General features: G+C 41.1%; 2 protein-coding genes across 6 annotated transcripts in view; both read left to right on the plus strand.

The window, feature by feature from the left end:
- prex2 (phosphatidylinositol-3,4,5-trisphosphate-dependent Rac exchange factor 2) overlaps window positions 1–3,374 on the plus strand; it is a 92,145-nt gene extending 88,771 nt beyond the window's left edge. For all 3 annotated transcript variants that reach the window (XM_042224824.1, XM_005912175.3, XM_042224874.1), the window contains exons 40-41: window positions 332–399; window positions 2,361–3,374. In XM_042224824.1, coding sequence (XP_042080758.1) covers window positions 332–399; window positions 2,361–2,406 — 114 coding nt within the window. In that variant the 3' untranslated portion in view covers window positions 2,407–3,374. The remainder of the gene's footprint in view (window positions 1–331; window positions 400–2,360) is intronic.
- Window positions 3,375–3,490: 116 nt separating this feature from the next.
- The window catches only part of cunh8orf34 (chromosome unknown C8orf34 homolog), a 74,048-nt gene continuing 51,228 nt past the window's right edge, over window positions 3,491–26,310 (plus strand). Inside the window, exons 1-7 of one of the 3 annotated variants that reach the window (XM_042224917.1) lie at window positions 4,009–4,098; window positions 5,751–5,858; window positions 18,766–18,910; window positions 19,207–19,338; window positions 21,235–21,354; window positions 21,594–21,622; window positions 22,487–22,650. In XM_042224917.1, the coding sequence (XP_042080851.1) occupies window positions 5,778–5,858; window positions 18,766–18,910; window positions 19,207–19,338; window positions 21,235–21,354; window positions 21,594–21,622; window positions 22,487–22,650 (671 nt within the window). In that variant the 5' untranslated portion in view covers window positions 4,009–4,098; window positions 5,751–5,777. Of the gene's footprint in view, window positions 4,099–5,750; window positions 5,859–18,765; window positions 18,911–19,206; window positions 19,339–21,234; window positions 21,355–21,593; window positions 21,623–22,486; window positions 22,651–26,310 lie in introns of those variants that run through there. The other 2 variants (XM_014336429.2, XM_005912179.3) reach the window with 2 other exon arrangements.

Consider the following 26,310-nt stretch of genomic DNA (forward strand, 5'->3'; position numbering starts at 1 on the left):
CAACACTGACTCAAAACTTCACAGTGCTCCTGATTAAATAAACATCAATAAGCTATTATTGGAAGAACAGCACATGAGATGTCAGATTGTAGACGGTTTGAATGATATTGCTCAGCATTTATTATGACTTAAGAGCTGACAAACCATATATTTTGTAGCTTTAGGAAAAAGAACTTCAACCCCCAGAGGGCAGAAATGTTCTTCGGCTTATTGTCTAAGCTTTGTTTAAGCTCTTCTCTCTGTGGTGTTTCATTCAGCTTCTGTTTGTGGCTGTTGCTTTTGGATTTATGTCCTTGTCCTCAATTATTATTATTATTTTTTTGTCTTTTAGGGGGCAAGAGTTCAAAATTCTGCCAAGAACCTGGGAGTGAGGGATCGCACGCCGTCGTCCGTCCCAAGGTAAAGCTACAGGCACCACTCGTTTTACATTTGGCAACATTAGTTAAAGGTCATTAGCTTTTCTTGTTTTTGAGGCCGCTCTTTTTAGGATTTTTCCAAACTTTATGTTATGGATCTTTCTTCGCACTTCTTTTCATGGACGACATAAAAAATGAATTTAACCACAGGATGTCGACCATTAGTTTGAAGCTCTGGGTTTCCTATATTTATTAACCAGACACGACTATATTTGGAGCACAGAGTAGAGCTGATTAGCTACTGCTAACTAACTAGATTGCATGGCAAAGGAGCCTCTGTTATTCATATGTTATCTTTTTTGTAAAAAATGGTGGGAAAAAAAATGCAAATCAAGCGTCAAGCCACTTCCTCATTGGCTTCACATTTTACACCAAAAAATTATGTATGTCTTTTATATACAGTCTATGATTAAATCCAATAATTTAATGAGGAAACTGACACGGAAGCTATGTAAGAAAATGAACTATTTATTTATGCACATAACATTGGCCAAAAAAGGTGCTTTTTGGAGTGCTTTTGGAAGAGAGAATTAAACAGCAAGACCCAGCAAGATGTTGTTCAGCATGAAAAAGGGCCTCCATAATGTCCATCTGAGTAGCTGAGAAGAATTAAGCGGAAGGACATGTACTGTAGTGCTATAGATCTCTGCCTGTGCTTTTTCAACAGGTCTGGAACCAAATGGTCATTTTAGGGATATTAGCAGAAAGATTTCTGTTGCTCAGTAGCTTTAACAGGAGGGCAAAGACTGCTCTAGCCATTTGGCTATGGCATATAGGTTTTGCGTGAGAGGCAGCCCTTTTGAACCTTTTAGTGAAATTGACAAATAAAATTTAGTGGCCGGATGATTAGTGTTGAGACACTGAGACATTGTGGTCATGCAGCAAAATTACTGCACTCCCTGCAGGCTTATGTCATAAGTGTTGCAGCATAAGTAGCTGCCACAACTGTGGGATATGTATGTATCTTCTGAGGGTCTTTACAACAAGGACTCTCATTCCTGCTGATCTGTAGATGGAAGGGTCTCTTACATTTTGCCCCGTAGTTACGTGTTGTTAACGCTCAAGTTGCGAGAAATTCACGTGATGTTGTGGAAAATATTACGAGACCGCGTTTTTACTGTGCAGAAATGATCTTTCAGGAGATGCAGATGTGAAGTGTAAAATATTAATGCATTTGTTATTAAAAAAATAAATAAAAAAGAACCCGGAGAAGAGATGAGCGCAAATGCTTCTCATATTCTCAGTTGGCAAAGAGAGTTTTCTTGATACCACCATTTAGATTGGGAACACAGTGCACACCTACACAATCAACAAGCAACTTTTGTTAGAGGCAAAACAAAGAAGTGCAAACAAGACGGCCAGGTTCCCGTGCTCCGCTATCCCTGACCTCCTTCAGACGTTTTTAAAATGTTGAGACCTGAAGAATAGAGGGGTCCACTCCAACAAATTCATCATATCTCATGCTGCTCGAGTTTGATCTTGGATTACAAGTGACCTATCACGGACAAGAGCAAATCAAACTGTTGCTTCAGCAATGTTTCTGTTCACCAAGGTGGCAGAAGAAACCATGCTTTGACTGGGAGAAGTATGGAAACTATTAGGACACTTTTTACATTTAATAATTTAACAAATGAATACGGATTTAACAGGTCATGGACTTATACATGAGCACTTTATATTATACATTACGATGTATAAAGGGCAGACTTATCAAGTGTAACAAAGATACTGTGCATAGTTTTAGTACGTACAAGTTGTTTGCTTGTTTTTTACTCTCTTTGCATATTTAATATTGTTTTACTTGGTAATACAGAGCTATTACTGCATGCTTTCAATACGCATCCTCATATCCGGTAACTCCAAACAAAGACCTGAAGCCTGAAGAATCATCGCTTTGGTTGAATGTAATTAAGCGTCATGTTGCATATGTGTTTCTCTGATCAGGTTGTACAAGCTGTGCCAGCCTCCACCCCCAGATGGTGATCCATAATGCATCGCACCCAGGAAGAGGTCTTGAGGATCTTTTGAGTCAGCAACGCTTTCCCTCCACCAATAGCTTAATCTAATTAAAGAGAGTTATTGGGTTCATTTTACATGTCCAGAGTAGCTGCCTAAAGTGTAAATAGAATTTCTAAACCTTGGATTGTGTTTTAATACTTTACATTTTTCACTGTTGTATTTGATACATATTGTTGATTTTCTTTTTATTCTGTGATGCATCTGACAAGACAATGTGTCAGAGCGAAGGGAGCGAAATTAGCTTAATGAATGAACAAAATTAATCCCATCAGTTAAGTGTCTGCATGTTATTCTTCTTGTTTTTATGAGGGACATTTGCATTTCATGGTATTAGCTTTATTTGCATATGAAATAAACGATTAGAAGGATACTGGATGTAATTTGGCACAGTATTTGTTCAAATTAGCCAGTAATTTGTCAGCTTCTGTTCAGCTCTGACTTCAGTGCTTTGTCAGTTCCGTGCTGTTTAATCATATGACTGTGTGTGTGTTTCTTGAAAAGATGTTTATTCACTTGTTAATATGCACAGCATTTAGCAAAAAGAAAGGAAAAACAAGGGGGGAAAGTGTTGATAGAGTCATACTGTCTCACTGGGTTCAGATTGTTAGGCATGCACATGAAGATTTTTCAGTGATTTTTATCAGTATTAACATAAAACAGCATAGAGTTAGGAGCTATATTCTGTGTTCCTATATTTTTATATATATATATTGACAATACTCAGGATTAAAACATGCTATCATTGTAGAGTGGATGACTAGCTTGCTACTATGCAAAGGGTGATGTTTCCTACATAGACCGTATGCCTCTGTATGATCAATGTAAAAATGAAGATGATTGGGGGTTTTCTGCATATTCCCTTCAAAATCCTACAAAATAATAATAATAATCCTGCCATGTATACAGTTTGTAAAATGTACATTAAAGCTGATTACAGGGGCCACTTCTGTAGTTGATTTACTCCTGAAAATGACCACTTTTCCACCGGCCCTGTTGGTTGTGGTTGGTGTAGAAGGTACCCGCCTTTCCACAACTCTTTATTTAGGTGTGCATGCAGTTTTACTTATCAGTGTGCAGGTAATGTGGTCTAATTAAAGCTACGAGGAGAGAAGTGCGCTTGTTTCCTTGTGGTAATTAGCGGAATGCGCAGTAACTGTGGTCAGTGCACGGATTTGTTGCCCAATTATCATGCTGAAGCGCGTGCACGCACACACCACAGTCTCGTTAAAGATAGTGCTAGGCAGTGCCCGGTGTATAAGTGGGAGTGGCCGTGGCGCGGTTAAAACTGGCAGCCAGTAAGCGGAAGATTTGTAATCCCTGTCACAGAGCCGCTGTGGCATTGGCTCATGCGGGGAAGCTACAGCCACAGAGTCAGAAAGGCGACAAGCTGGGGAAGGTCCCGGGCTGACTCTCCTCCAGGATGAGCCGGACTCAGAGTCACCCGCTCCGCACTTGACGCAAACCTGCCTGAACTTAACGTGGCTCGGTGCACATTTTCTACATTTCAATTCGCCGAGACGTCTCCTGAAGGACGAATGACAGCGCCTCACCTCATGATTTCATCCCGCTAAAAGCTCAACACAACAGTTTCTCCATGGCGTCTCTTCAACAGTCAAGAATTCAGTCGTATCTGGAGAAGAATAAAATCGGACCCTTGTTTGAGGTGAGTGTACGAATGTGCATCCAACTCCGAAGTTATTGGCAGCCGGTTTAAAGGACCACCACTGCTGTGCACCGGACTGCGTTATTCGCTTTAATTTACAGTTTGTGCCAAATGGCGAGCGCGCGTTTGCGTGAACTGTCACTGGCTTATTACTGCATTATTACTCATGCGGCGTATAGTTTAAATCAGAAGGACTGGTTTCAAATAAAAACATTTATTTTCTTGCACTTCTACAGCCGATGTCTTCCCCCTGCGCTTCCCTTTAAACGACACTGCAAACCCTATAAAGCAATATCGGCTGCTCTGTCTGCCCTCACATCTCCAAGCTTACATCCTTCTGCTGGTGATTTGCATTTAAGAAGACTGGGATGTAGCATCCTCTCTGTGCCTTTTACAGTTTGGTGAAGTTGGGGGAAGCCAGTTGTAATTCAGACTGGACACAGTAGGCTTAGCTTTTACTATACGTTGTGCTACAGAGGACACAGCCAGCCTCGCTTTGTGTTTGTCACTGAAACCGTCTGTGTGTTCTTCATCGGGGGTTATTCTGGGTGAGAGCTACAGTAAGAAACCCAGGGGGTTAGGAAAAGCATGACTTCATCCCTTGTTTGCTCCTGGATTAATTGCTGAAAGCAGGTCTGCACGGGTGTGAGACATAATCAGATTTATTAGAAGTAGCTTTTCTCTGAGGTGCAGAAGTCTGATTTCAAGAATCACTTATCACCATGAGAAGAAGGCAAGGATACAGAGGGATGGCTGTATACGTGAACTGACTCTATACGTGTGCTTCACAAATGTGCTGACGCTTCACTTTTCCCCAGCTGCATGTGTGGAAGAGGCAAACGCACAGAGCTTGAAGTGCATGGATTACAGGAGCTGCTGTGGCTTGTTTCAGCACCGTGGACAGTGAATCAAGCCTAACATGCATTTCACCAGCGTAGAAGAGAGAAAATCTTCCTACCAGGCTCAAAACCGCTCAGTTGAAAGGCCTCTGTAATCTCTGATTGTTTGTCTTTGCTCCCTCCATATTCCTCTTCCACCTGTCCCCCCCTCCCCACCCGTCCCTGCCGCCTGTCTGTGATTTCTTTTTCATTCCTTGCTCTGTGCTCAATTAAATTGTGTTTCCTTCATGTGACGATTGAAGGCGATTAAAGCCAAGGAAGTGCTCGGCGCGCTGATCAAAAATGCATTTGTTGCAAACATCTGTGATGAGACTTTATAGTGAGCCATTCACATCCAGAGTTGTCTCCCAAAGTTATCAAACAGACTTGTTATTCTGAGTTACAGAGACGGGGATCGTTGGCGAGGTGTTCACAGCAAATAGGCTGCGAATGGCGTGTTGTGAGGCTGCATTGTGTCGTGTAGTTTTTCTGGGGAAACTGCCAGGAGGGAGAAAGAGGTGTAGTAAGAGGGGGATATTGAAAACTCTCCTGGCTCTGTCGCTCTCCTCATGAGAAAAATGATGTAGCTGCTACCCTGCTGCTGCGCTTGAAAACCCTTGACCATTTCATTGTTGTCCTAAAGAAAATCCATCCGTGTGCTTTCAGTTGTGAAGAAACAAGTTCTTTTTTCTATTTTATTGGACAAGTCCTGAAGAGAGGTTTGAATTCTCGCTGTAATTTCTTTTCTTTTTTTTTTTCTTTTTTTTGGATCAGATGTAGAACATTGATACAGGTGAAGGAATGATACAGCTGTTCTGTGCTGCTCAGACCAAAAAAGGGGCTCGCTGGAAGCTTGATATCCAAACAATACAACACCTACAGGTAAAATGAATTTATAAATGTACTTGTAATTAAGGTACTACAAGAGCACAGTGTGGACAGTTATGGCAAAGTGAACTACAAAAACAAAATGTAGTGATACTATTACAATATAATGGTCTTGTATTACAGAGATTCATTATAAACAAGAAGCCATCGTGATCACAAACACTTTAAAACTTGCCCTGTTAAATTACAATAATGTGCTGCCAGCCAGAATTGCCTACATCAAAGTGCTGCTTTTATAATATGCATTCTATAATCTGCAGCACTCTTACTGTGAAAGATATTACACTACCACACTATATAATAGAGGTTTTATTCTCTAATACTGCCAGCTGTAAGGTTGCCATTTTACTCTTTCTTTTTTAATCTCCATAAATAGTTTTGTACAAAAATATATTAAAGTGTCATAGAGCTACAGTCATTGGACACTATTATTATTTAAGATGGGTACACTGTAGTTATGAAGGGATGGACATGCTCACTAACCATCCTCATGTAGGCTGTGGTGTTTAAATGATGCTCAATTGGTACAAAGTGTGTCAACAAAATATCCCCTACACCATTACACCGGTCTATGCCTTTGAAACAAGGCAGGATGGCTTCATCCTTTCAAATTGCGACCTCAGTTTGCTATTTTCAGCTGACAGGAGTGTTGCGTGGTGTGGTCTTCTGCTGCTGTAACCCATCTGCCACAAGGTTCAATATGTTGTGCAGTAGATCCAGAGTTTCTGAAGTAGACCACTATGTCTGGCACCAATAAACATGTCACATTCAAATCACTTTTCTTCCCCATTCTGATGCTCAGTTTGAACTTCAGCAGGTCGCCTCAGCCATGTCTACATGATTAAATGCACTTAGTTGGTGACGTGTGATTGGCCAATTAAAGCGTTAATAAGAAGTTTAACAGGTGTGACTAACAAAGTGAGCATTGAGTGTAAAACCACTAACCAGGTTCTCAAGCTACATGTTGCTGCTATGAGGTTAGTTTTTATTGTTTTTGAACTATGCCCATTTGGATGTAACCGCTGTGATATCACCTGTTGGTCTGTGGGACCCTGTTTTGAAGGTGAAGGGGACATTATCAGTATGAGCTGTCAGGCTACATTAGCAAAGCAAGAGGAATTCTATGGGTGCAGTGCACATAAACAGACATCTCCTAATGACATAAAATGCTAGCAGGCTTAGTGATCAAGCAACAGAATGGGACAGTTTGGAGAGAGAATGTACTTTGAAAAGGCACCGACACCACAAACACGACTGAGAGATCTAGTTCTTTGAGTTGATGAGAAGTAGCAAAAACTTGTAGCGGGCTTTAAAGTGGTTTCTTTCCTCGGTGAGGTTTAACGTGGCTGACTTGCTTGTGGAACCAGCCTCAAAGGGCCACTAAAGGAACTGCAGTCTTCTGCACTCGGGCCCTTGATTATGACAAGATAGCAAGCTTAAAAACATGGTATTCATTTCACTGCACTGTCACAGGAACACTGATGAATACTTGAATACTAGCCACAGGTAATTAATCTCTGTTGTGGTGGCTCGTTGCTAGCTAAACTTCAACACTGTTCTCAGATACACAAACAGTGGAAAGTGGATCACACATCCACACAAAAAAAGTCCAAACGCAGCATAACCGTCACAACACCACTAAATTAATGATGATTGAACTTAAACACTTGTATTCCCAGGAGTCTTTTAGCTCATTAGTGCAGAAATTCTGTGTAGCGGTAGTACTCTGTAGAGACTTTCTTTAGCGAACGATCTAATTCGTACAGAAAATATAAATGGATTGTCTCCTTCAGCTTTTACATAACTCTTCATAGTAAAGGCCGCCCTTTGTTTGCTGAAGGATCTGCCAAAATATATTTATTGAAGAGCCTTTCCGAACGCAAGTGTACAAGTTTGTTATGGAAATAAAAGACGTCCTTTGTCTCCATTAAGAGTCCTCTTACAATATTGGCTATGTATGTTTAAGTCCTCCCTCCCTCCTTGAACTCTCCGATCTGTACCAATCTACCCTTGGCTTTCATGTTGCATAAAAATCCAACTTCAGCTTAATTTTTTTCCTCCTAAGGCAAAGCGCCATCACTCCTTCCTCATACCCAGCTGCAGTCTTAAACAGTGTGAGTAGAAGCGAGGGTTCATTTACTCGCCCTGATGAGACACAGCTTATGATTTGCCAGAGAATCGATCTCCCACCCCACCCCACTAATGAAATGGTTGCTTTGCAGAGATAGCAAGCTGAGTCAACACAGACATAATATTCTTCCAAAACAGTGAAGCAGCCTCTCATAATAACTGAAGTAATTGCTCTCTAACGTATTGTAAAGTGTTTTGGTAAATTGATATTCTTTTCAAACACCTGCCCTTTTCCAATGCTTTAGCAGTTTCACTGCAATGTGACAAATCCCAGTCAGTGTTAGGCATTAAAGCAAGCTGAAGGTCACATGCTCAGGTTTCGTTGTTATACTCGGTATGATACTCCATTGTAAATGCCACTTTTTAAAACTATAAAAGCCCCCCTTTCCTGACATTTGTCAACACACAGGGCTCATTAATTGAATGAAATAATGGGTCTAATTCTTTAATCTTTGCTTTATCGGAGGAGGATCTGCAGAATCTACCTGCAAGCTTCTGACATTTAAACTCGTGTAACACAGTTGGTGTAAAATGGTGCATTCTTTGCCTTTATCAGCAGACGGTGTAAAAAACCCGCTCTCATATTCCTCCCCGCTGTGATCTGTCAATCATGTCTTAGCCGATATAATGGTTCTGTTGGAACTGTGAACTGATGGATCATGTAAATGTTGCCTGGATCAAAAAAATGTCACAGCATTGAACTGGAAACTGGTGTAACAGTCAGATGTTGAAATACAGCCCTGCTCTGTGAAGCAATTGGGGTCTGACTTTTTCTCCTTTGTGACTTTAATAAGCTTGAATACAGGTTTGACATGAATTGAGTATTTGTTATAGTTTAGAGGCTGCTGTGATTGCTCGGCGATATTAATGAAGTTCACTTATGATGTAGACTGTATTTAAAGTGATTTACATACATATTTAATTAAATTGAACAGGTCTGGATTGTTCACAACAGTGTTTAGAAACTTGCGAATGAAAAATACTGTTGCTTCTAAAATATCGGCGCAACATGAATGCATATAATTTCTTTGAAGTTTGTGTATGTATTGCTTTCATCATTCATATGCCTTAAAAAAAAAAGAAGATCAGGTTCAATTAGTTCTACACAGTGAGAATGACAGATTTGAAATCGACGACTGGGGAAAAAAGAACACCTGTATTGAATTTGCACTTTCTTTGAGCCAATGCTTTGGGTCGAGGTGTAGGAATTTAAACGAGTAGGCTGCTCAGTTTCTACTTATTGGTGTTTCTGCTTCGAGTGAAGTTAAATTACTTTGCTTCTCCCTCAAGATTTCTCTGAGTGAACTGTTTATCCGTTCACGTAGAAAAGCTCCACTCCAACTTGCTCAGCTGTGTAGTTCTTCTAATGTGCTGCGTCCAGGGTTTAAGAAGTCCAGCCCTGCAGTGCTGTTAAGAGGTCAGGTAGGGCTGGGAAACACACGTATATGCACAGACACACACACCACCTGACCTATTGATCCACTTCCTTTGGAGATAATTTACTGGACTCTGTGTGATTGAGTGTTTTGCAGCTTATTTTCACCAACATTATTACCAACATCCCTCATATTTCTGTCTCAGTGAAACTTTAATATTTCTTGTTGGCCATAAACATACACCTAAACTTAATAAATATGTGTTCACTGTGTCAGACCTGCATTTACTGTGATTTCTTCCCATTTCAAGATTATCTACACTGTATAGGAAAACCAAATGGCAGAACTCAGGTAGATAATTACTGTTATAACATGTTAAATGTTCTGCTTAATTGCAGGTAAATTAAAGTGCTGGACACTTTAGAGCATATTATTTATGTTATTGTCCAAAATTGAGTCACTACAAACCTGGAGTCCTGCCACGCCCACTTTAGACACTGAAACAATGAAACCGTGCATATTCACACAATACAAACAAATACTCTGAAATAAGACTTAATAAAATGCTTAATAGTTAAAGACCTAAAATATTGAATTGATTCATGTTAATTGAGAGCCATCAGTCAAAAAGTAAAAAAGTCACATAAAATTTGATAAATTACAATATTAATTTACATTGCTTGAGCTTAATTACTTTGAGCATTTGACTTTACAATGGAACTAGGACTGTGAGATGTAACCCAAACCTCTTTATCCTCAAAGTCGATGTGTTAAAAGCAAAAAAAAAAAAAAAAATAGGCAAGCATAAAGATTTGTTTGACAAGGGCCAAATTGCAATGACTAGATGAATGGATCAGGGTATCTTCAAAACTGCAGCTCTTGTGGGGTGTTCCTGGTCTCCGGTGGTCGGTATCTTAAACTGGTCCAAGGACGGAGCAGTGATGGATGGCCAAGACTCGTTGATGCATGTGGGGACCAAAGGCTAAGGCTGAGTGAGTTCAATGCAACAGATGAACTACTTTAGCTCAAATTGGTTAGAAAGGTGTCAGAAAACACAGTGCATCACAGTTTAATGCATGTGGGACTACTTGGTATTTGAGTTGACGTAAGTCATAATTTGCAAAGTACAGTTTTCTGGTCCATGTCATACTTTTCATAACCAAACAGCATCCGTCCTACAGAGGTAGAACCTTTGTCTCACCTTCACTCTCTATGCTGATATCCACGTTTCTGCCTGCATCCATTTCTTGTAAGACTGCAGAGCTGTCATTCAAATGATTAGAAAATGCCATTAACAGTATATTTTGTAAAATCATTAAATTAACTATAAATTAGAACACAGAAGAACATTGGTCTTATTTTTTAGGAATGTGTATCATAGGTCAGTCAGATCAGGATTTAATATAATTGATATTCTTTGAACTTGGATTGCTGTCTGATTTCTTTTCTTTCAACTTATTTTTTCCCTTTCAACAGGAAATAAGGTCAGTATTTTCTGCAATGTAACAACGAGAGGAAAGGACTTGAACAGAGAACACAGGGGAGGCTTAGTAAATGTCCAAAGTCTATATTTTTAGTCAAAAATAAGCAGTGATCATAGGAACAAGGAAGGCAGCAAAGTAAACAGTCCAAGTAGGGAGCAGGCAAAAGGCAAATCCATAAAACAGCCCAAAAAGGTCATACACAAGAAAATCAATGACTAAACATGAGAAATAACAAGAACACTAGAAAACAAGAAAAACTAAGAAATGCCTGGAAATCTTGACATGGTGAAAGTAAGACGATCTGACAGGGAACATACAGGAACAGCACATCCTGCAGTGAGCAGCTCACTGATGGGAGATGGGTGAGTAATTGGCAAATAGGGAACAGGTGTTTGGGGGGCGGGGGGGAGACTAATCAGGATGTGGCAGACAGGAGGGAGAGGGTACCGTCAAATAATCCAAAAAATGACCTCCTACCTCCTTTTCTAATCACTTTGAGCGAGAACGTCATGGGGTTAAGCAAATTTGTGAAGAAAAATTCAAAAGGACTTTCGGTGCTCAGAGAATCTGACTAGACTCCTTAATCCTTTATCATCCAAGTATCATACAGGTCACCTGGATGTGTTTTGTAATTTTTGCTGTAAAATTACAAAATAATTCTCATCTTTCAGGGACAATTTTAATTTTCTCCTTAGATTAAAACTGTCGAGGAGTAAGATCATGTGACGAGCTCATGGTAAAATCCAGGTGGAGCTGACTTTTTTACAGCAAATTTCTTCTATTCTTTCCCAAAGCTGTTTGCATTTCATCTCTAGCACAAATGATAACAGCGTTACGGCCATTTAACGAGCACTTGTAAAATAGGCCAGTGTGACATATTGAAAATGTACTACAAAACATAAATGTTACTTCATCCATTACAGTGTTGTTTCATCTAGGTCGAATAAACAAGAACATCGATGATCCAATTTAACTCCTTTTCTTCTCTTTATTTTGGATTTCTGTAACTTCATTGAAACCTCTCCGTCTGTCACTTAGCCAAACTGACCTGAAGCAAAAATTAATGAATGATCATCCTAAAGACTGGTGATGCAACAGTGGGCATTACTAAATATTTAGCATTAATTATCAAAAACACTCTGTATATCATATTGCATACGGTCCAGTATGAGAAGTGAGTCGCTTTGATCATAAATCCAGATAAGCTCGTTACCTTACATCTTCAAGACTAAGTATAGCTTCGGGTTTTCTACGCTTGCTCTTTTGGTTGTAGTTTCAGCCATTTGTATGCACACATGTTGGTGGGTTATTACAGCATGCAGACACAGATCTGCTCACTTTGAATCCTTTTAAGCAAATGTGTAGGCTTGGTAAATACCTGTCAATTAGGAATAAAATGATTTCCTTTGGTAATTTATTACGACACCGTGAGAAAATTGAAACAAAGCCTTTTTTCCCTTTTGATGTCTGGCTGGTAGGGTAAGTGATTCATTTACAAATGAACAGCATCAAAATTCAGGGGAGAGAAGGTTAGGATTGGTTAAATTGCATCATAATGTGCCAGAGAAAGTGCTGCAGCATCCGTATCAATTAGACGTTATCTTTTTCTTCAAACTCTGTGATGGTCTTGAGTTTGGTAACTTGGTGTGACAGATGTGTGGTCATGCACGGGTTAACACGGCTTCCCCTCAGGCACAGTTAGAGTAATTACTGCGAGACAGGCGGCTCAACACACGGCCCAAGGCCAGGTTGGTCCTGAGGGAGTGCAGGATGGGGACAAAGAGGGAAGGTAAAGCATTTCTGTGGTATCTGGAAGATCGAGCAGGGACACGATGATTGAAGTCCAAAATGAGGAAGACTTAAAGCGTGCAGTGTTAGGCAGGGGGAAGGAGTATCCTTGTATTTGTAAGAAGACAGGAAACAATCAGGAGAGAGAGAGAGTACAGTGGCTCTGGTGCATGCTAATAAAGATATCACGTCCATTTCCAGCCCGCTGATCCTGGGGGCTTACTGATGTGTGAAGCTGATAGTCATGCTGGTGGTGTAGGAGAGCTGATCATGTGATACAAAGAGCCTTGACAGTTGCCCTCTGTTTGTTCAGCTGGTGACTAATGACCATGTGTGTACAGTGTGCAGACACTATCATTGCTCATACTGTATGTATTTCTATAATGTGTGTGTTTTTAAAGGTTGCAAAGACAAAGTTCATTTGGCTGTTTGTCCATTACCTTTCCAGCTCAGCTTTAATGTAAATGATGGCGGAAACAATCCACAGTGCTCATTCTGTGTCTTCCCAACTTTAGCTCTAACTAGTATTAGTTGTCCCAAATTGTATTGTGCTACACAGTATGTTATTTTGAAGAGGATAATCTACACACTGTTGACGTAGAGCTGGCTCGTGGATGAGATCCTTGAGTGATGGCGATAAAAAAGTGGCAAACTTGGGACGATACTTAAAGAACAGCAGTTCTTTGAGTGAAAATGGCGTGTTGATGCCAGAGATCAGCCAAAAATGGCTGAGGTGATAGGAAAGCAACAGAGAAGACCATCTCTGAATGAAACAGATGGGCTACAGCAGCAGAGGTCCACACTGTGTCGAAAAACTGACACAAGAGCTCACCAAAACTTTTGAACAATAGAAGATTCTGCTGCAGCATTCAGCTGATAGAAGCTTGTCTAACCAAAATCAAAGCACGAGTCCATCCTGGCTTTTCTTACGAGTTTAGGCACATGGTGGTGTAATAGTGTGGGCAATATGGGGCAAAGTGTCCCTAATAAAGTGTTCAGTGAGCGTAGTAAATAAAATTCAGTTTTTCTGATTTTTCAAATGCTAGGTAGTCTTGTGACTGTGTGAAGTTGATGTGTAGTTAAAAAGATATACAAAAGATACCCAAGAAGTTTGCAAAGAAGAGCTTTGTGAAGAAAAAGTGTTTCTCATATAGAACACAAAATACATTGAATGCAGTGATAGTCATAGCAAGGCCTCTGTGCGTTTCGTTTTCTATTTTAATTACTTGATTGCTGTGCAGCAGAAAGATCGTCATGTAGGTTTTGAAAAGGTTAAGTCACGTATGAATGTTGTGAATAAATCTGTTCCTGTGGAACACAGCAAGCACCACAGATAATTACCAAAAAGATGATAAGCAAATTAGCATTTACACGATTATTTTATTGTTATTAATCCAACAGTATCGGAAACCATACGGAAATAAATAGAGGGTGATAATAATTGCTCTCCCTAGTTGCAGAAGTGCAGAAGTGACAGAGAACAGTAAATGGCACAAATTAAACTGCAGGAGAAACAAATGCAAATGGAAAGGGGAAAGATGTGATACTGGAAGATGTTTGATTGAAAATTGCTTTGGCAAATTTTGTCAATCCAACAGCGCCCTACAGTCAAACCGGTCAAACATAATCAGCAAATACTCCGCAAGGACAAAGCAAGTGAAGGGTGCATATCAGCGAGGAAGACGAGAGCAGTTTTATCTGCTGGTGCCAGTCTGGCCAGGTGACATTGCCTCTCCTGTAGTCTCCTCTTCCACATGATCTCTTCTGCTCTTGCCTTCCTGCTTATTCAGGGTTTGGATGTCTTCCACCGGCACATCTCTTGCTCTCCCTCTGCGTGTCTTCATCTACGTTGGCTCTGAACTATAAAGAAACTCACATGTCACCTTAAGTAACCTGTGATATGACTTTGCATTGACATATTTTATTAACAGAAAGAATAAGTAAATCATTGGCAGCCATTGGCCTCTTCTATAGGTGACAGGGACAGGAAGCCCTCCAGGGAGTATTGGAGGAGCTGTTTCTGCAAGTCCAGAACATGCTGAAGGTGACACTGATTTTATTCAAGCAAGCCTGAAATAAAATGTGTAAATGTGCTCTATACTGCTGAAATCCTCTTATGTCTACCCTCATACTTGCAATACAGACACACTGCGCTTGTCTCAGTAGATATGTGAATTGATATACTTCCTCTTTGGAACACAGACATCACAGAAAGCCGACTCATGCAGAGTAAGTGTTGTGTGCTGCAGGCTCAGTGTCTCCTCGTATCCATAAATCCATAGCTCAAATAGTCCACCAGGAGTCTACAATGGCTGAGGAGGAAATTCATCAGCTCACAGGTTGACAAAAAAGAACTAAAGCTTAGGCAAAGTCGCTTAAATCACAGAGCTTGTGAAGCAGCGTTGGCTCTGTCGGTATCTGGTGTTTTTTTTTATTTTTACTTCAGCCTTTTTTATTCTTGTCCGTGTTCTTTGCGATTCCGTCTTTGATTTGCACAAGAGAAATCATTATCCAAGTGTCCAAGGTAACAAATGGAAATGAACTCCTTGGGACTGGCAAAATTTATTATACTGCAACCGACACTTGAGCAGGGTGGATACTCTGTGTCACCAGAGTTTGAAGATTTGTCCTTACCCACCACCCTGGTAGAGTTCTCTCTTCCTGTCCTCTTTCAATGCCACCGTCAAATCTGTCTCAGCCTGCTACTCGTGCACCACCTCCAGAACTTTCTCTTTGCCCTCCTCTCTTATTTTCGACTTCTTTCCACTTTTAATTCAGGGAGTTTGTTTAAGTTGTGGGGTATCAGGCATCAGTGAGCGTATCATGACTGCTATTGTCCCCGGAGGGAGTCCTCGAGAGCTTCCAAGGACATGGGTGTCTCTTGGCTGGCTGACAGCTTGTCAATTACTGTGACCGAACGAAACTGCCTGGGGCACGCAGATATCCCGCCAAACGACGCATCTGCACAGATACGAACTGAGTCTCCACTGTCTCAGTTGCTTCCGCCACCTGTTGGGCTGCTTAGAGATCACCGCTTCACAGACCGAAACTCTTGGGCACTCTTTAAATCTCTCTCACACATATAAAACCATACGTTAAGGATGATGTTCTGCTGGTGCAAGTAAGTCCAAACCAAATAGTATTAAAGTCAGCTTGCACCGAAAAATGTTGACCCAAATTTGAGTCTACATCTTATTGTGGTTCCTGTCGAAGGAAATGTGATTACCCGTCTAACAGCATGTGCTTATCAAAACAAGACTGGTGTTATTTAAAGCAGCTCATTACCATAGAACGTGAAAGTGTCAGACACGGTTACTTTGCTCCGCTGCATACGTGAGCAATGCAAATGCTTGCATATCCACCGTGCAGATTTAGTGGGATCTGCTGCTTACAGTGTGAGGTTTTGCCTTATTACAATTGTCATTGTAGATGGTAAAGGACGAAGAGGTGCTTTAGCTCATTAAACAGCCATGTGTCATGCTGGAAGCAGAACACTGTAGTGCGTGCAATCAATACACGTTGACACAAGAGTGCTGTACAGTACAGACGTGTGCAGAATGCACATGTAGCTGCAAGCTATGAGATCTTTTCTTTCTTTGCATCATTGCTTCCTTCTCTTGTCTGTGCATCCCTGTGAACGCACAATCGCACTAAGAACCGTCTTCCCTTTACCCCTTTCCTGCAAAAAGAAATGAACACTTGGGGCACTTAACAGAGTTCTCATCATTTGCTTCCAAATTACAACCTTCAGTAATAGACCTCCTGTTGGTAAGTTAGTTAAATTACCCACAGGAACTACTAAGCAGTAATTACAACTTTTGCCTTGTGCCACTTTTAGAGGTTTTAAACTGTTAGACTATGGTGAGGAGCGCTGCTTTGCTAAACTCTCGGTGCGCTATTCTCTCATGTGGTGCTACTCCTGCAAACAGTGGCGTGAGTTGCCTGTGTTGTTAGGCCTTTACAGAGAGACATTTCAGCATGCGCCCTGTTTATCCATTCACATGCTGTTTCCTGTCAGAGCTGCTGTAGACACTGGGGCAGAGCAGGAATGTCCCCCTGACCAATTACCTGATTAGCTTTCTGAGCACACATAGTGCAGCCAAGACTAGCCAGCTGTAATACACACACAGGCAGGCTCTCTTTATCCTGTCTCTACCTCTTAAAAAAACAACAACACGCACATATGCAAATAAACTCATATTGGCAAATGCATACCAGCCATCAAAGCGTAGGAAAATACAATTCTGCTAGGTATGCAACTCTACAGTGTATCCTATTACAAATACTTAAACACACACATACACACCGACGCACTCATTTTATCCATACATTACTGCCAATTCACTGCAGTCCACTAATGGCTTCTCTGCTTCACTGCAGTAGTCATCCTGAAGTCAGCCTGAGCTCTGCTCTGACTGGCTTAAACTGGTCAAACAGAGTTCGTTCTCATACCGTATCGCAGCGGCACACACAAATACACTGACAGGAGCAGACATATGCTCATTTCACTGCACCCATCATCTTCAAAGGGACTGCTATTCCCTATAGCTGTGATATAAGAGTTTCGCTCTGTGGTTTTCTGTAGGTGAAGAAAAATAAAACCCACTTCTGCGCTTGCATTTGTATCGTAGCTAGTGTATTAAGAAGTGTTTTGGGCAGTGTTAATATTTTTCTGTTGTTGTGTTTTTTGTCAGTGTGTGTGTACAAGGAGGGAATGTGTTGTAAACGGGTAGGACGTGATTAGTTTGAACATGATCGTTCGTTTGAAGCAGTTCCCATCATGCGTTTGAAGGATTTGAAATTAGCATGCAGAGTGAGATATGGCCTCCACCCTCAGCACCTGTTACTGTGACTCCCACCAGTGTGTTTTTCTCTCTTTTTTTTCTGAGGTACACTTCTTCATTTTCTGCTGCTTTTTTCTCAAAATGTCCTTAGTCAAAAATGTGAGTTTATCCTTATGCTTACATGTAATATCTGGGCGCTCTTTCTACGTGAACAACCATCCGCGGAAGTCTTGTGCACGCCACTTGTGTCCGTGCGGTTTCCATTTTTAACTTAAGCTGTGAGTAAATAATTGTTTCGGTGTCAAACTGATTGGAAGAGCCTGCAGTGCACCAAGTCAGGAGCACAACTAGGAGTTGTGCACTTTTGTGACATTCACAGGGTTGTGCATCTTATATTTGTCAGACTGCCAATGCCAAGTTCCTCTCTAAGTGTCAAAACTATCTAGGCATGGGTGATATATTGAATTTTATAACTGGCTGCCATCATCATATCCGTGGAGCTTTGTGCAGCACTGAGTCAGGTCTCCGTGGCGCTATATACGCTAGTCATACTTTAAAAATTTCTATTAGTCTGTGTACCATTGTCAAATGCAGCTCAAAAAGAAAGGAAGGGGCCACCTTCTCATACTTATCAGAGATTACAAATATATACTGAGTTATTGGCAGACTAATAAGTCAGTAAAATGAAATCTAACCCTCAGAATACCTTGAAAAGTCCCATATGTCACTGTGGGCCTGCTGAAAGTGTATTATACACAATACTAACACAACGATTGCTCAACACCTTCTCAACTGTGCAAGTGCACGTGGTCAGAATAACACTTTCAGGCTGCAAACTTTGGAAAATCACCAGATGTGATGCTGGAGAAAAACTTGCGCCTTCTTTTTGCTTTCTCTGGTATTCTAGAGCATTTTTAAAAAATTGCCCTTCATATTTCAAATGTTACTCAGTGAAAAGGCTGCTGAAGAACACCCTTGATTCCTGCAGTGTTTATTTACTTGTATACTTATTTGCCTCATCTGATTTTTAACAAGCTTGCAGACATGTTTTATTAATAGACACGGAAGGGAACTGCTCCATGTCTGTAAGGAAAAACTAGTACCATCTTTTATTATTTAAAGACTGTGATACCGGGCTTGGTATAAATCTCCACTTGCTGGACGCGCACACTTGCTTTGAGTGATTTCAACTCCAAAAAACTCCTGGGATGCTTCTAGGGATTGATTGTGTTTCTCAGCATCAGCATGGCCGATACTCCGCTTGCTCGGACCTGCTCTCTCACTCTTGTTGCAGTGCCACTTTTGCTCTAATGGCTCTCTGCTTTGCCCTCTTCTCTAGGAGTTGATGACCAAATTGATAACTGAGACTCCAGACCATCCAATCCCTTTTCTCATTGATCACCTGCAGACCAAGCAAGACAGCCCTGGCAAGCTACACAGAGCTTTCTCAGGTTCTGCTGCACTTTGGGCACAGAGCTCCCCAGGTTGGTGCACACACACATGCAAACACATTATACGTATGCTGCATGTCCCCTGCCTTTCTCTCGGACCTGGACGAACAAAACTCCCTGTCTACCCCGCAAAAAAAAAAAAAAAAGAGTTTAATATATTTGCCCTTGATTCATTTTAGCAAAAATGTCTCCTGTGCTTTGCTGTCATTTATGGTTGCGGTAGACACACACAAGAAGAACAAAGTATTTGCCTTTGCACATAGTACCCCCAGTTCATGATAAATAGTCCTATGATATGCTGAACATAAATTCAGACTCTTTCCTGACAGAAAACAAAAACACTCGGAGGGAGTACATCAACTATGAAAAGCCGTGGCAAATTCACCCAAAGAAGCCAAAAAAATCAAAGAGCGACCTTGCTGTTTCAAGTATCTCTCCGCCTTCACCAGAATCCAAATCCCGTAAGTTTAATTTTTATTTAATCTTTACTTCTTAAATTTTTTCCTGGTTGTGTTACTTACACAGGCACACCCGGACACACATAATCCATTTTTAAATGTGAAGCAGCACTGTTTTGATACCTGTTGATATCGGTTGTTTCCCAATTACACGCTCCATTGACTTTAATCTCCATTTTAAATTTGATATAATTATGTCTAATTAAAGTTAGTCACACTGTATAGTCCAGTGTCCTCCTTCCAGCCTTTCAGAGCCCTGCAGACGAGTTCATTATTAAGGACCACCTATTATAGCCTACACTTACTTACAGCCGTGCACTTCTACGCACTCTAAAGAGGGATTCTTCACAGATTTCTTGGGTTCATGCAGAATATATGAAAATGATTTTCCTGGGTTAATTTTAGCTGTGGTGTTAGAATGAAGTATGGCAATTGAGGCAATAAGAATAGGTCAAATGGGTATCAAGCGGCGCCACAGACTTCTTCAATAATGTAACGCTGTGCTCTGTCATTGCCAGACCGAGTCTATTTTAGACTATGTTAGGAGCATTGCTCACAGTCAAGAGGATGAGGGTGTCACGAGAACCTCGTGAAGTCCATAAAAGAGGACGAGTGAACGGGAGAACTGTGCATCAGCATCGAGGTTTGGTGTGTTAGCAGCATTCCTGTTGCCCCCTTCAGAGGAAGAAGCTTTCAAAGCTAGATTTAACGTCAAATCACATTAAAAATACATGCATAGGTGTTTTGGCATGCACAGCTTATGAAAAATTGAAATCAAAAGAACTGTCTCTCATCATTATTGCACAGTTTGTATGCAGGAAGCTGGTACAACAGCTGTCAAAAACATACTAAAGGTCCACTCACACGCTGATCAAAATGAATCCCTCTTCCTTTTCTGTGCACTGTTTGGCAAAGGGTTTGGCCTCACTTGTGCCTGACTGATAGTTTAATGGGCAGATCCAAAGAGAATTGAATTCTTAACCCCTAATCTAAGCTATTAAGATGCAGCGTAGCCCTTTGCTGGGGCAGCACCATCACACAGAGCCACGCATAGGAGAAAAAGACACTCGTTGCCAGAAGTAATGATTCCCCCCCCCATGTCTGTGTTTGGCAGATGAATTTGCTGTGTGTTTACAGTTGTTAGAATGCCAAGCAGCTTAGTCAGAGCGAACAAGTGTAGGGGAAGGCAGATTGTAGCTGCAGCGCTGACAAATATTCGCCCTCGAGTTTATTTGTGGGGAAACAGACCACTCACTTTCTGCACCTGTCAGGACATATTAGTTTCATTCAAACATGCATCAAGTTTAATCCAAATTCCTCTCTATAGTTTTCAGTGTGTTTTCAGAGACTGAAGGCTGGTAGATAACCGGCACATTTTTGGCACGTCTTCACTGTTACTTGATGTTGATTTTCCGTCCAGCTGTGTTTGAGCATAAGAACGTTTGATATGGATGAACGAGTAATCCGTCCTCTATAAAACAATATTGCTCCTTGCATGTCTGAGTGAGGCCGCCAAAAGCTTTGGAGCGCTGCTAGGGGACGCGAGCAGGACATCAGTAACATATGTGGGTCATTTCCTGCTCCTGTTTGAGTTATTTTGTTAATCAAAGAGACTGACAGACACTGTCCCCTGGCCTCAGTCCAGTCAGCTCTCTGCCTCTGGAAGCCACTCTGTGACTTTTCTGCCAAAGTTTCCATTTCACTTCATCCTGCAGTAATTCACAAAGTCGTGTTTGGGCAAATAGAAAGTCAAGCAGGGGTGTTTGCAGAATGTAGTATGGTTATTTGGACATTTCATAGGGTCAGTTCTCATCCATTTCATAATACTCACACAAAGTGGATCTGCGATGCTTTCGGATGTGCTGACGTAAATTGCATGTTTGCTTCTGTGATGTCCAGTGCCTCGGTCAATCGAGTACCCGCCCTGGGACTGGAGGGAGAGCAGGGACTTTGATGAGCTCAACCACATTTTGCAGGAGAGCAAGAAGCTCGGCAAGGCCCTGGAGAGCCTGTCGCGCAGTGAGTGGCTGCAACTCAGCAGAATGCATGCTTACATCATACTCAGCAGCGTTTAATACATCTTAACATATAGAACTAAAGTCTAGACCTTTCTGTAAATGTCACTGTTAATCCCGAGAAGGAACCGGATAGAGCAGCTTATCTTACAGGCTCACCACTAAGCTTAGAAGCAGCCTAAGCTGGGATGTAAAACCGTATTAGATGCTTCTGTGCTTTAAACCATTTTCTTCTTTCCTCAGGCATCGCCATCTCTGATGAGCTTGACCAGGTAGATATTAACTAGCCGGGAAAATAAAACACTCCTATATTGACACTAGTTTGGTCTTCCTCTCATCACCCCTGCTGAATTACTCATGCTACATCAAATAAAAGAGCCAGATTTCTTAACTTTCACTTGCTCAACAGAGCAGCACAGACATCATCTTTTTCTGATGATGAACTGCTATCTCACGGGATTGATATTCGAGAGTGATACTTCAGTAAAGCATGTCCTCCATCTCCCTCTCCCTTGCCCCTTCGTTGTGGATCTTACTCGCAAAGCTTTGTCTGCGCTCTGCCTTTGTCCTCGCCTGGCCCAAATTCCCTCCCGGCACAATAGTGCAGCGGCTGCTCAGGTTGGAGATGCACAGATCGATTTTGAAAATCTTGGCTCTGGATGAGAAATACAGCATATGTTTTGACAGGGAATTTACTTTTTGCTCAGCGCACCATGTCCAACATCCTTGGCTTATAGTCCAGAGATTTTCCCTCTTTTCTGTGGAACAGAACAGGGAATGAATACTAAATACCTGCTGAGATCGTGCAGAGACAATAGAATTCCTTCTGGATTTTGTGAAAGATGAGGATAAGTATTTTTGCTTTTTGCTCACTGAATCGTGCAAATGTGTACAGAGGCTGCTTGGGAGGCAGATATCAGACAACACTCTGCTCTTTTTCTGAACTTTATTATTTTAAAAAACTCCATTATTATTATAATTGAGGGTTTCTTTTTGAATTAAAAGTACACAGTGTTAAGATAGAGATTCATAGCCGTTCTCTGACTCCTCTCACCTCTACCTCTGCTTCTTTTCATTTTAATCTTTCCCTTTCTGTCTGCTACTTCCTGCTGTTTTAATATGCATTTCTGTTTTAGAACTTGGTGGGATATAACGCAGTTCTGCGCCCTCGGGTGGTGGGGGAGTGGGTTGGTCGGGACGAAGATGACGCAGACCCGCTGGCTGCGGAAATGCTGCACCCTCCCGTCCCTCGGTCTAAAACTGAAGTATGTTGGAGTGGAGACAGCAGCCCTGCTGGGAGGTTAGTGATTGGGAATATAGTATATTTGTGACGTCATCTATATGAGTGTATGTGTGCGTCTGAGTCACTTAATGCAAAAAGTTTAAAACTGCAGAAACTTCACAAAGCTCTTGTTGGCTCTTTAAATAGGAGGAGGTAGACTTCTAACTCTGGCTGCCTGAGGAATGCCCATCTGAATGGGTTTGATAATCCCATTTCAAAGGCGCGATCAAACATGCTTGCCATGATACTGCTTCAACCCAATTTCAAATTAAAGCTAACCTCATTTCTGTGTCCTCAAGGCCAAGAAATTTTCTGCTTGTTATTTTAAAAATGGCCCGTTTATGACAGTATAACTGTGTCGTGCGTTGCATTGTCAAATCATTTGTCATCTTTAAAAAAAACTCTTTAAGTTCCAAGTCAAGTGGACTATTGCCCTCTGTGTGTGTGTGTGTGTGTGTGTGTGTGTGTGTGTGTGTGTGTGTGTGTGTGTGTGTGTGTGTGTGTGTGTGTGCACTCATGCGTATGTTTTTCTATCTGGTGGGGACTTTTACCTAACTGCTCACTCATCCATAAGGACTTTTGTCACTAAGGGGACACAAATTATGGTCCCAACAGAACCAGATATATGTGTTTGTGTAAATGAGATGTTATGTATTTTCCTATGAGGAGTGTGACAAACTTGTGGTGCTGTGTGAAAGCCACGGAGAGATGTGTCACTGTGGGGACAAATATTCTGCTTCTGGGAATGCATTATGCCAACAAGTTACCCCCCACATGGATAAGACAAGGGCTGCGCATGTGTGTTAGTGCGCACACACAAGTGCATGCATGTGCTTCTGATATGACAAATTAAAGGAGGAATGGATATAAAACCATAAATCATGTTCAGGCCTGAGCTGACATACACACAGTGTTAATCTCATTAGGTTACTGTATGGGTGGATTATAGGGAGAAATCACTTAGTTTAAACCCTGAGCTGGGAGATAGGGATGTGTGTGTGGGCTCACTGATGAGCTCTGCTCTGTGTGTGTGCGTGTAAGTGAGATGTTTTGTATTTACCTATTAAGACTGTGAGAAACGCGAGCCGCTGTTTGTTTGGGGTGGTGTCGTGTCCCAATATAATCACAGCCTCTTCTCTCATTAACTACAGGAGTACCTGGCTCATCACATAGATCATTTATATCAACTCTTAATTGCATTTACTGGGAACTTGCTCCCTTATCACATTCTGTTTGGGGATCCACATCACTTTCAATTATTCCAAGCAGTTTTTTGACCCAGCCTAGTGTCATGTTTCTATTAAAAGTCATAATACTAAATGACATAAAATTTCGTGGCTAGAGATTTTTAAATCCACTGGTTGGGTTTATAATTAGAGAAGCTAAAAATGACCACTGATGTAATGGAAAGCTGGCAAAGACTAGCAGTGCCCTCGCTTAAAATCCCATGTGAACTTTAATGGGGCGTCCCTTCATGGTGCTCATAGGCGTTCAGTTTCTTCTTCTTTTGGCTGCTTCCTTTAGGAGTCAGCGGTTCATATGACTTCATCTCCCCCACCCTGCTCTTCTGTCACACCAACCCTCTGCATGTCCCCCATCACGACATCCATGAACCTCCTCTGTGGTCTTCTTTTTCCATGCTCACCGCTCTCTAACCTCTCCAACGTTGTCTGCTCAACCTCCCAAAGAGCTGTCCTTCTGATATACTCATTTGTACTCCTGTCCATCCGAGACACTCCCAATGAAAATTTTAACATTTTCAACTAAGCTCTGCCAAAAAAATGAATTAAAACTTCTATCTGCAATCTGAAAGCACATATGTTTTTATTTCTTCCTCATGCATTTGACCTTTTTCGTCTAGGCAGTCCATCTTCCTCCTCTGACTTTTGCAAGTTTACTTGCTTTCACTTACAAACTTTTGCTTCTGTCCCTCATTCCAGCCCACCTGTCATTTATGACCATAAGAGATAGTGACAGGTTGTGTCCATTCTCTGTATGATGGGCTGCAGTTTCCAGAGGGATAAGTGCAAAGTGCACTTGGGAAATCAAGAACGAACTGTGGCCAAAGTTTATTCAAGGAGTTCCGGTGGAGCGAGGCTTCCACATTTAACGTATAGCAGGAACACAAGTTTTTTTCTGTTAACAAAAATATAAAGACATTAGCTTCTATGGGTTCTGATTACTTATTGGTCACTCAGACAGGAAGAGAGAGTGCCGTAAAGCTGCATTTTTTGTCATATTTATTGTGTTTAATGTTTTGGCTCCTGTGGTGAAAAAGAATTGCTGACTCTGGGACAGCTACAGGGAGGCACAGTGGGCCTGAGATTTTCATATTAGATGTGGGCCCATTATACAACACATAAAAGTAATAACACTGTCTCCACACAAGCTAGCCGAGCAGCCTCTCTCTTTTTTTGTTTACTTCTATTTTTCACAATTATTACTTTCCTGCTTTGTTTGCTGTTCTCATCTTAGATTCTCGCCGCAATGTTGGAAAGTTTAGCCTCAGGTTAAACCTGACTGTTTGCAATCACAGCGAAATGGTCCAACTTTTTTTTTGTTTTTTTCTTCATCCAAAGACAAAAGCTGTAAAAAACACCCCATACCAACCACACTACTCGTATTAGCAGATACTATTAGCATAAATACCACACGGAGGGTATGAAGAAATATCTTTTGACCCTTTCACATTAGCTGTAAATAGAAGTCATTAAACTGAGATTAGCATCAAATTAATTCTCTTCCACCCCTATAATCCACGCCCTCGGCCACTGGGATATGAAAATTAATTTCGCCAATATAGAGGTAAGAGGAAGCCAGCCTTCAGTGTGGTATGTGTATCTCTTAACTGTAAAGGAAAATGAAGACGCTGTTGTGTGTGGGAACAGAAATATGAAGAAAAGCATTCTTTTTTTTTTTCATCCAGTTATTATTTTAATTGAATACAGTCTCAGAACTGTGATCCTCTTTCCACAAATGTTGACGTATGGATGGCTTTATCGTGATTTCCATGGATAAATCTGTGGCAATCAGCACGTAATGTTTATAAATTACCATGTGGGAAATGTTAGCGTACGCCTTTATGATAAAACAAATAGTGGAGGCTGAAGACAATGTTGAAATGTAAACAGAAGCCAGACGTGCTGGAACAAAGCAGTAATACTATTGGCTATTATATAAGAAGAAATAATATTAGAAATATAGTATTCAGATTTTATAAATATTTAACGATCCTTTAAAAAAAAGATATATCTTTTCCATTCTTGAATATTTAAAAGATTCAAGCAGTAAGTAACTCGTTTGGATTTGATCATTGGCTCCCCCGTTGGGTAAAAACTGCAGGGGGTGCTTTCAACACCTACATGCTTATAAATCCTGAGCTTAGATTCCCTTTTCAACTTGACATCCTCTAAACGCCTAATGGTTTGTGGGTAGTGTTTAACTTTTGCTCTGTTGCTCACCTCAGAGCAATTATCTTGTCTTATCTACTTCCTGCTACCCAGGTATAGCAAGGTGCACTGCACCTACATGACACTTCATATAACTGTACTCTGTTTTGTCTGTGCCAGCCATGGAATGACTACCAAGTGCAATGATTGGTGAAACACCTTTTTAAGTATAGTCATGCATGTGCATAGCACTGGGGCAGATGCATTATTTTGTTTTTGCTAGGAAGCT

Source organism: Haplochromis burtoni, unplaced genomic scaffold, assembly GCF_018398535.1.
Source record: "Haplochromis burtoni strain Fernald_Lab_line unplaced genomic scaffold, NCSU_Asbu1 Contig_1, whole genome shotgun sequence".
NCBI lineage: Eukaryota > Metazoa > Chordata > Actinopteri > Cichliformes > Cichlidae > Haplochromis > Haplochromis burtoni.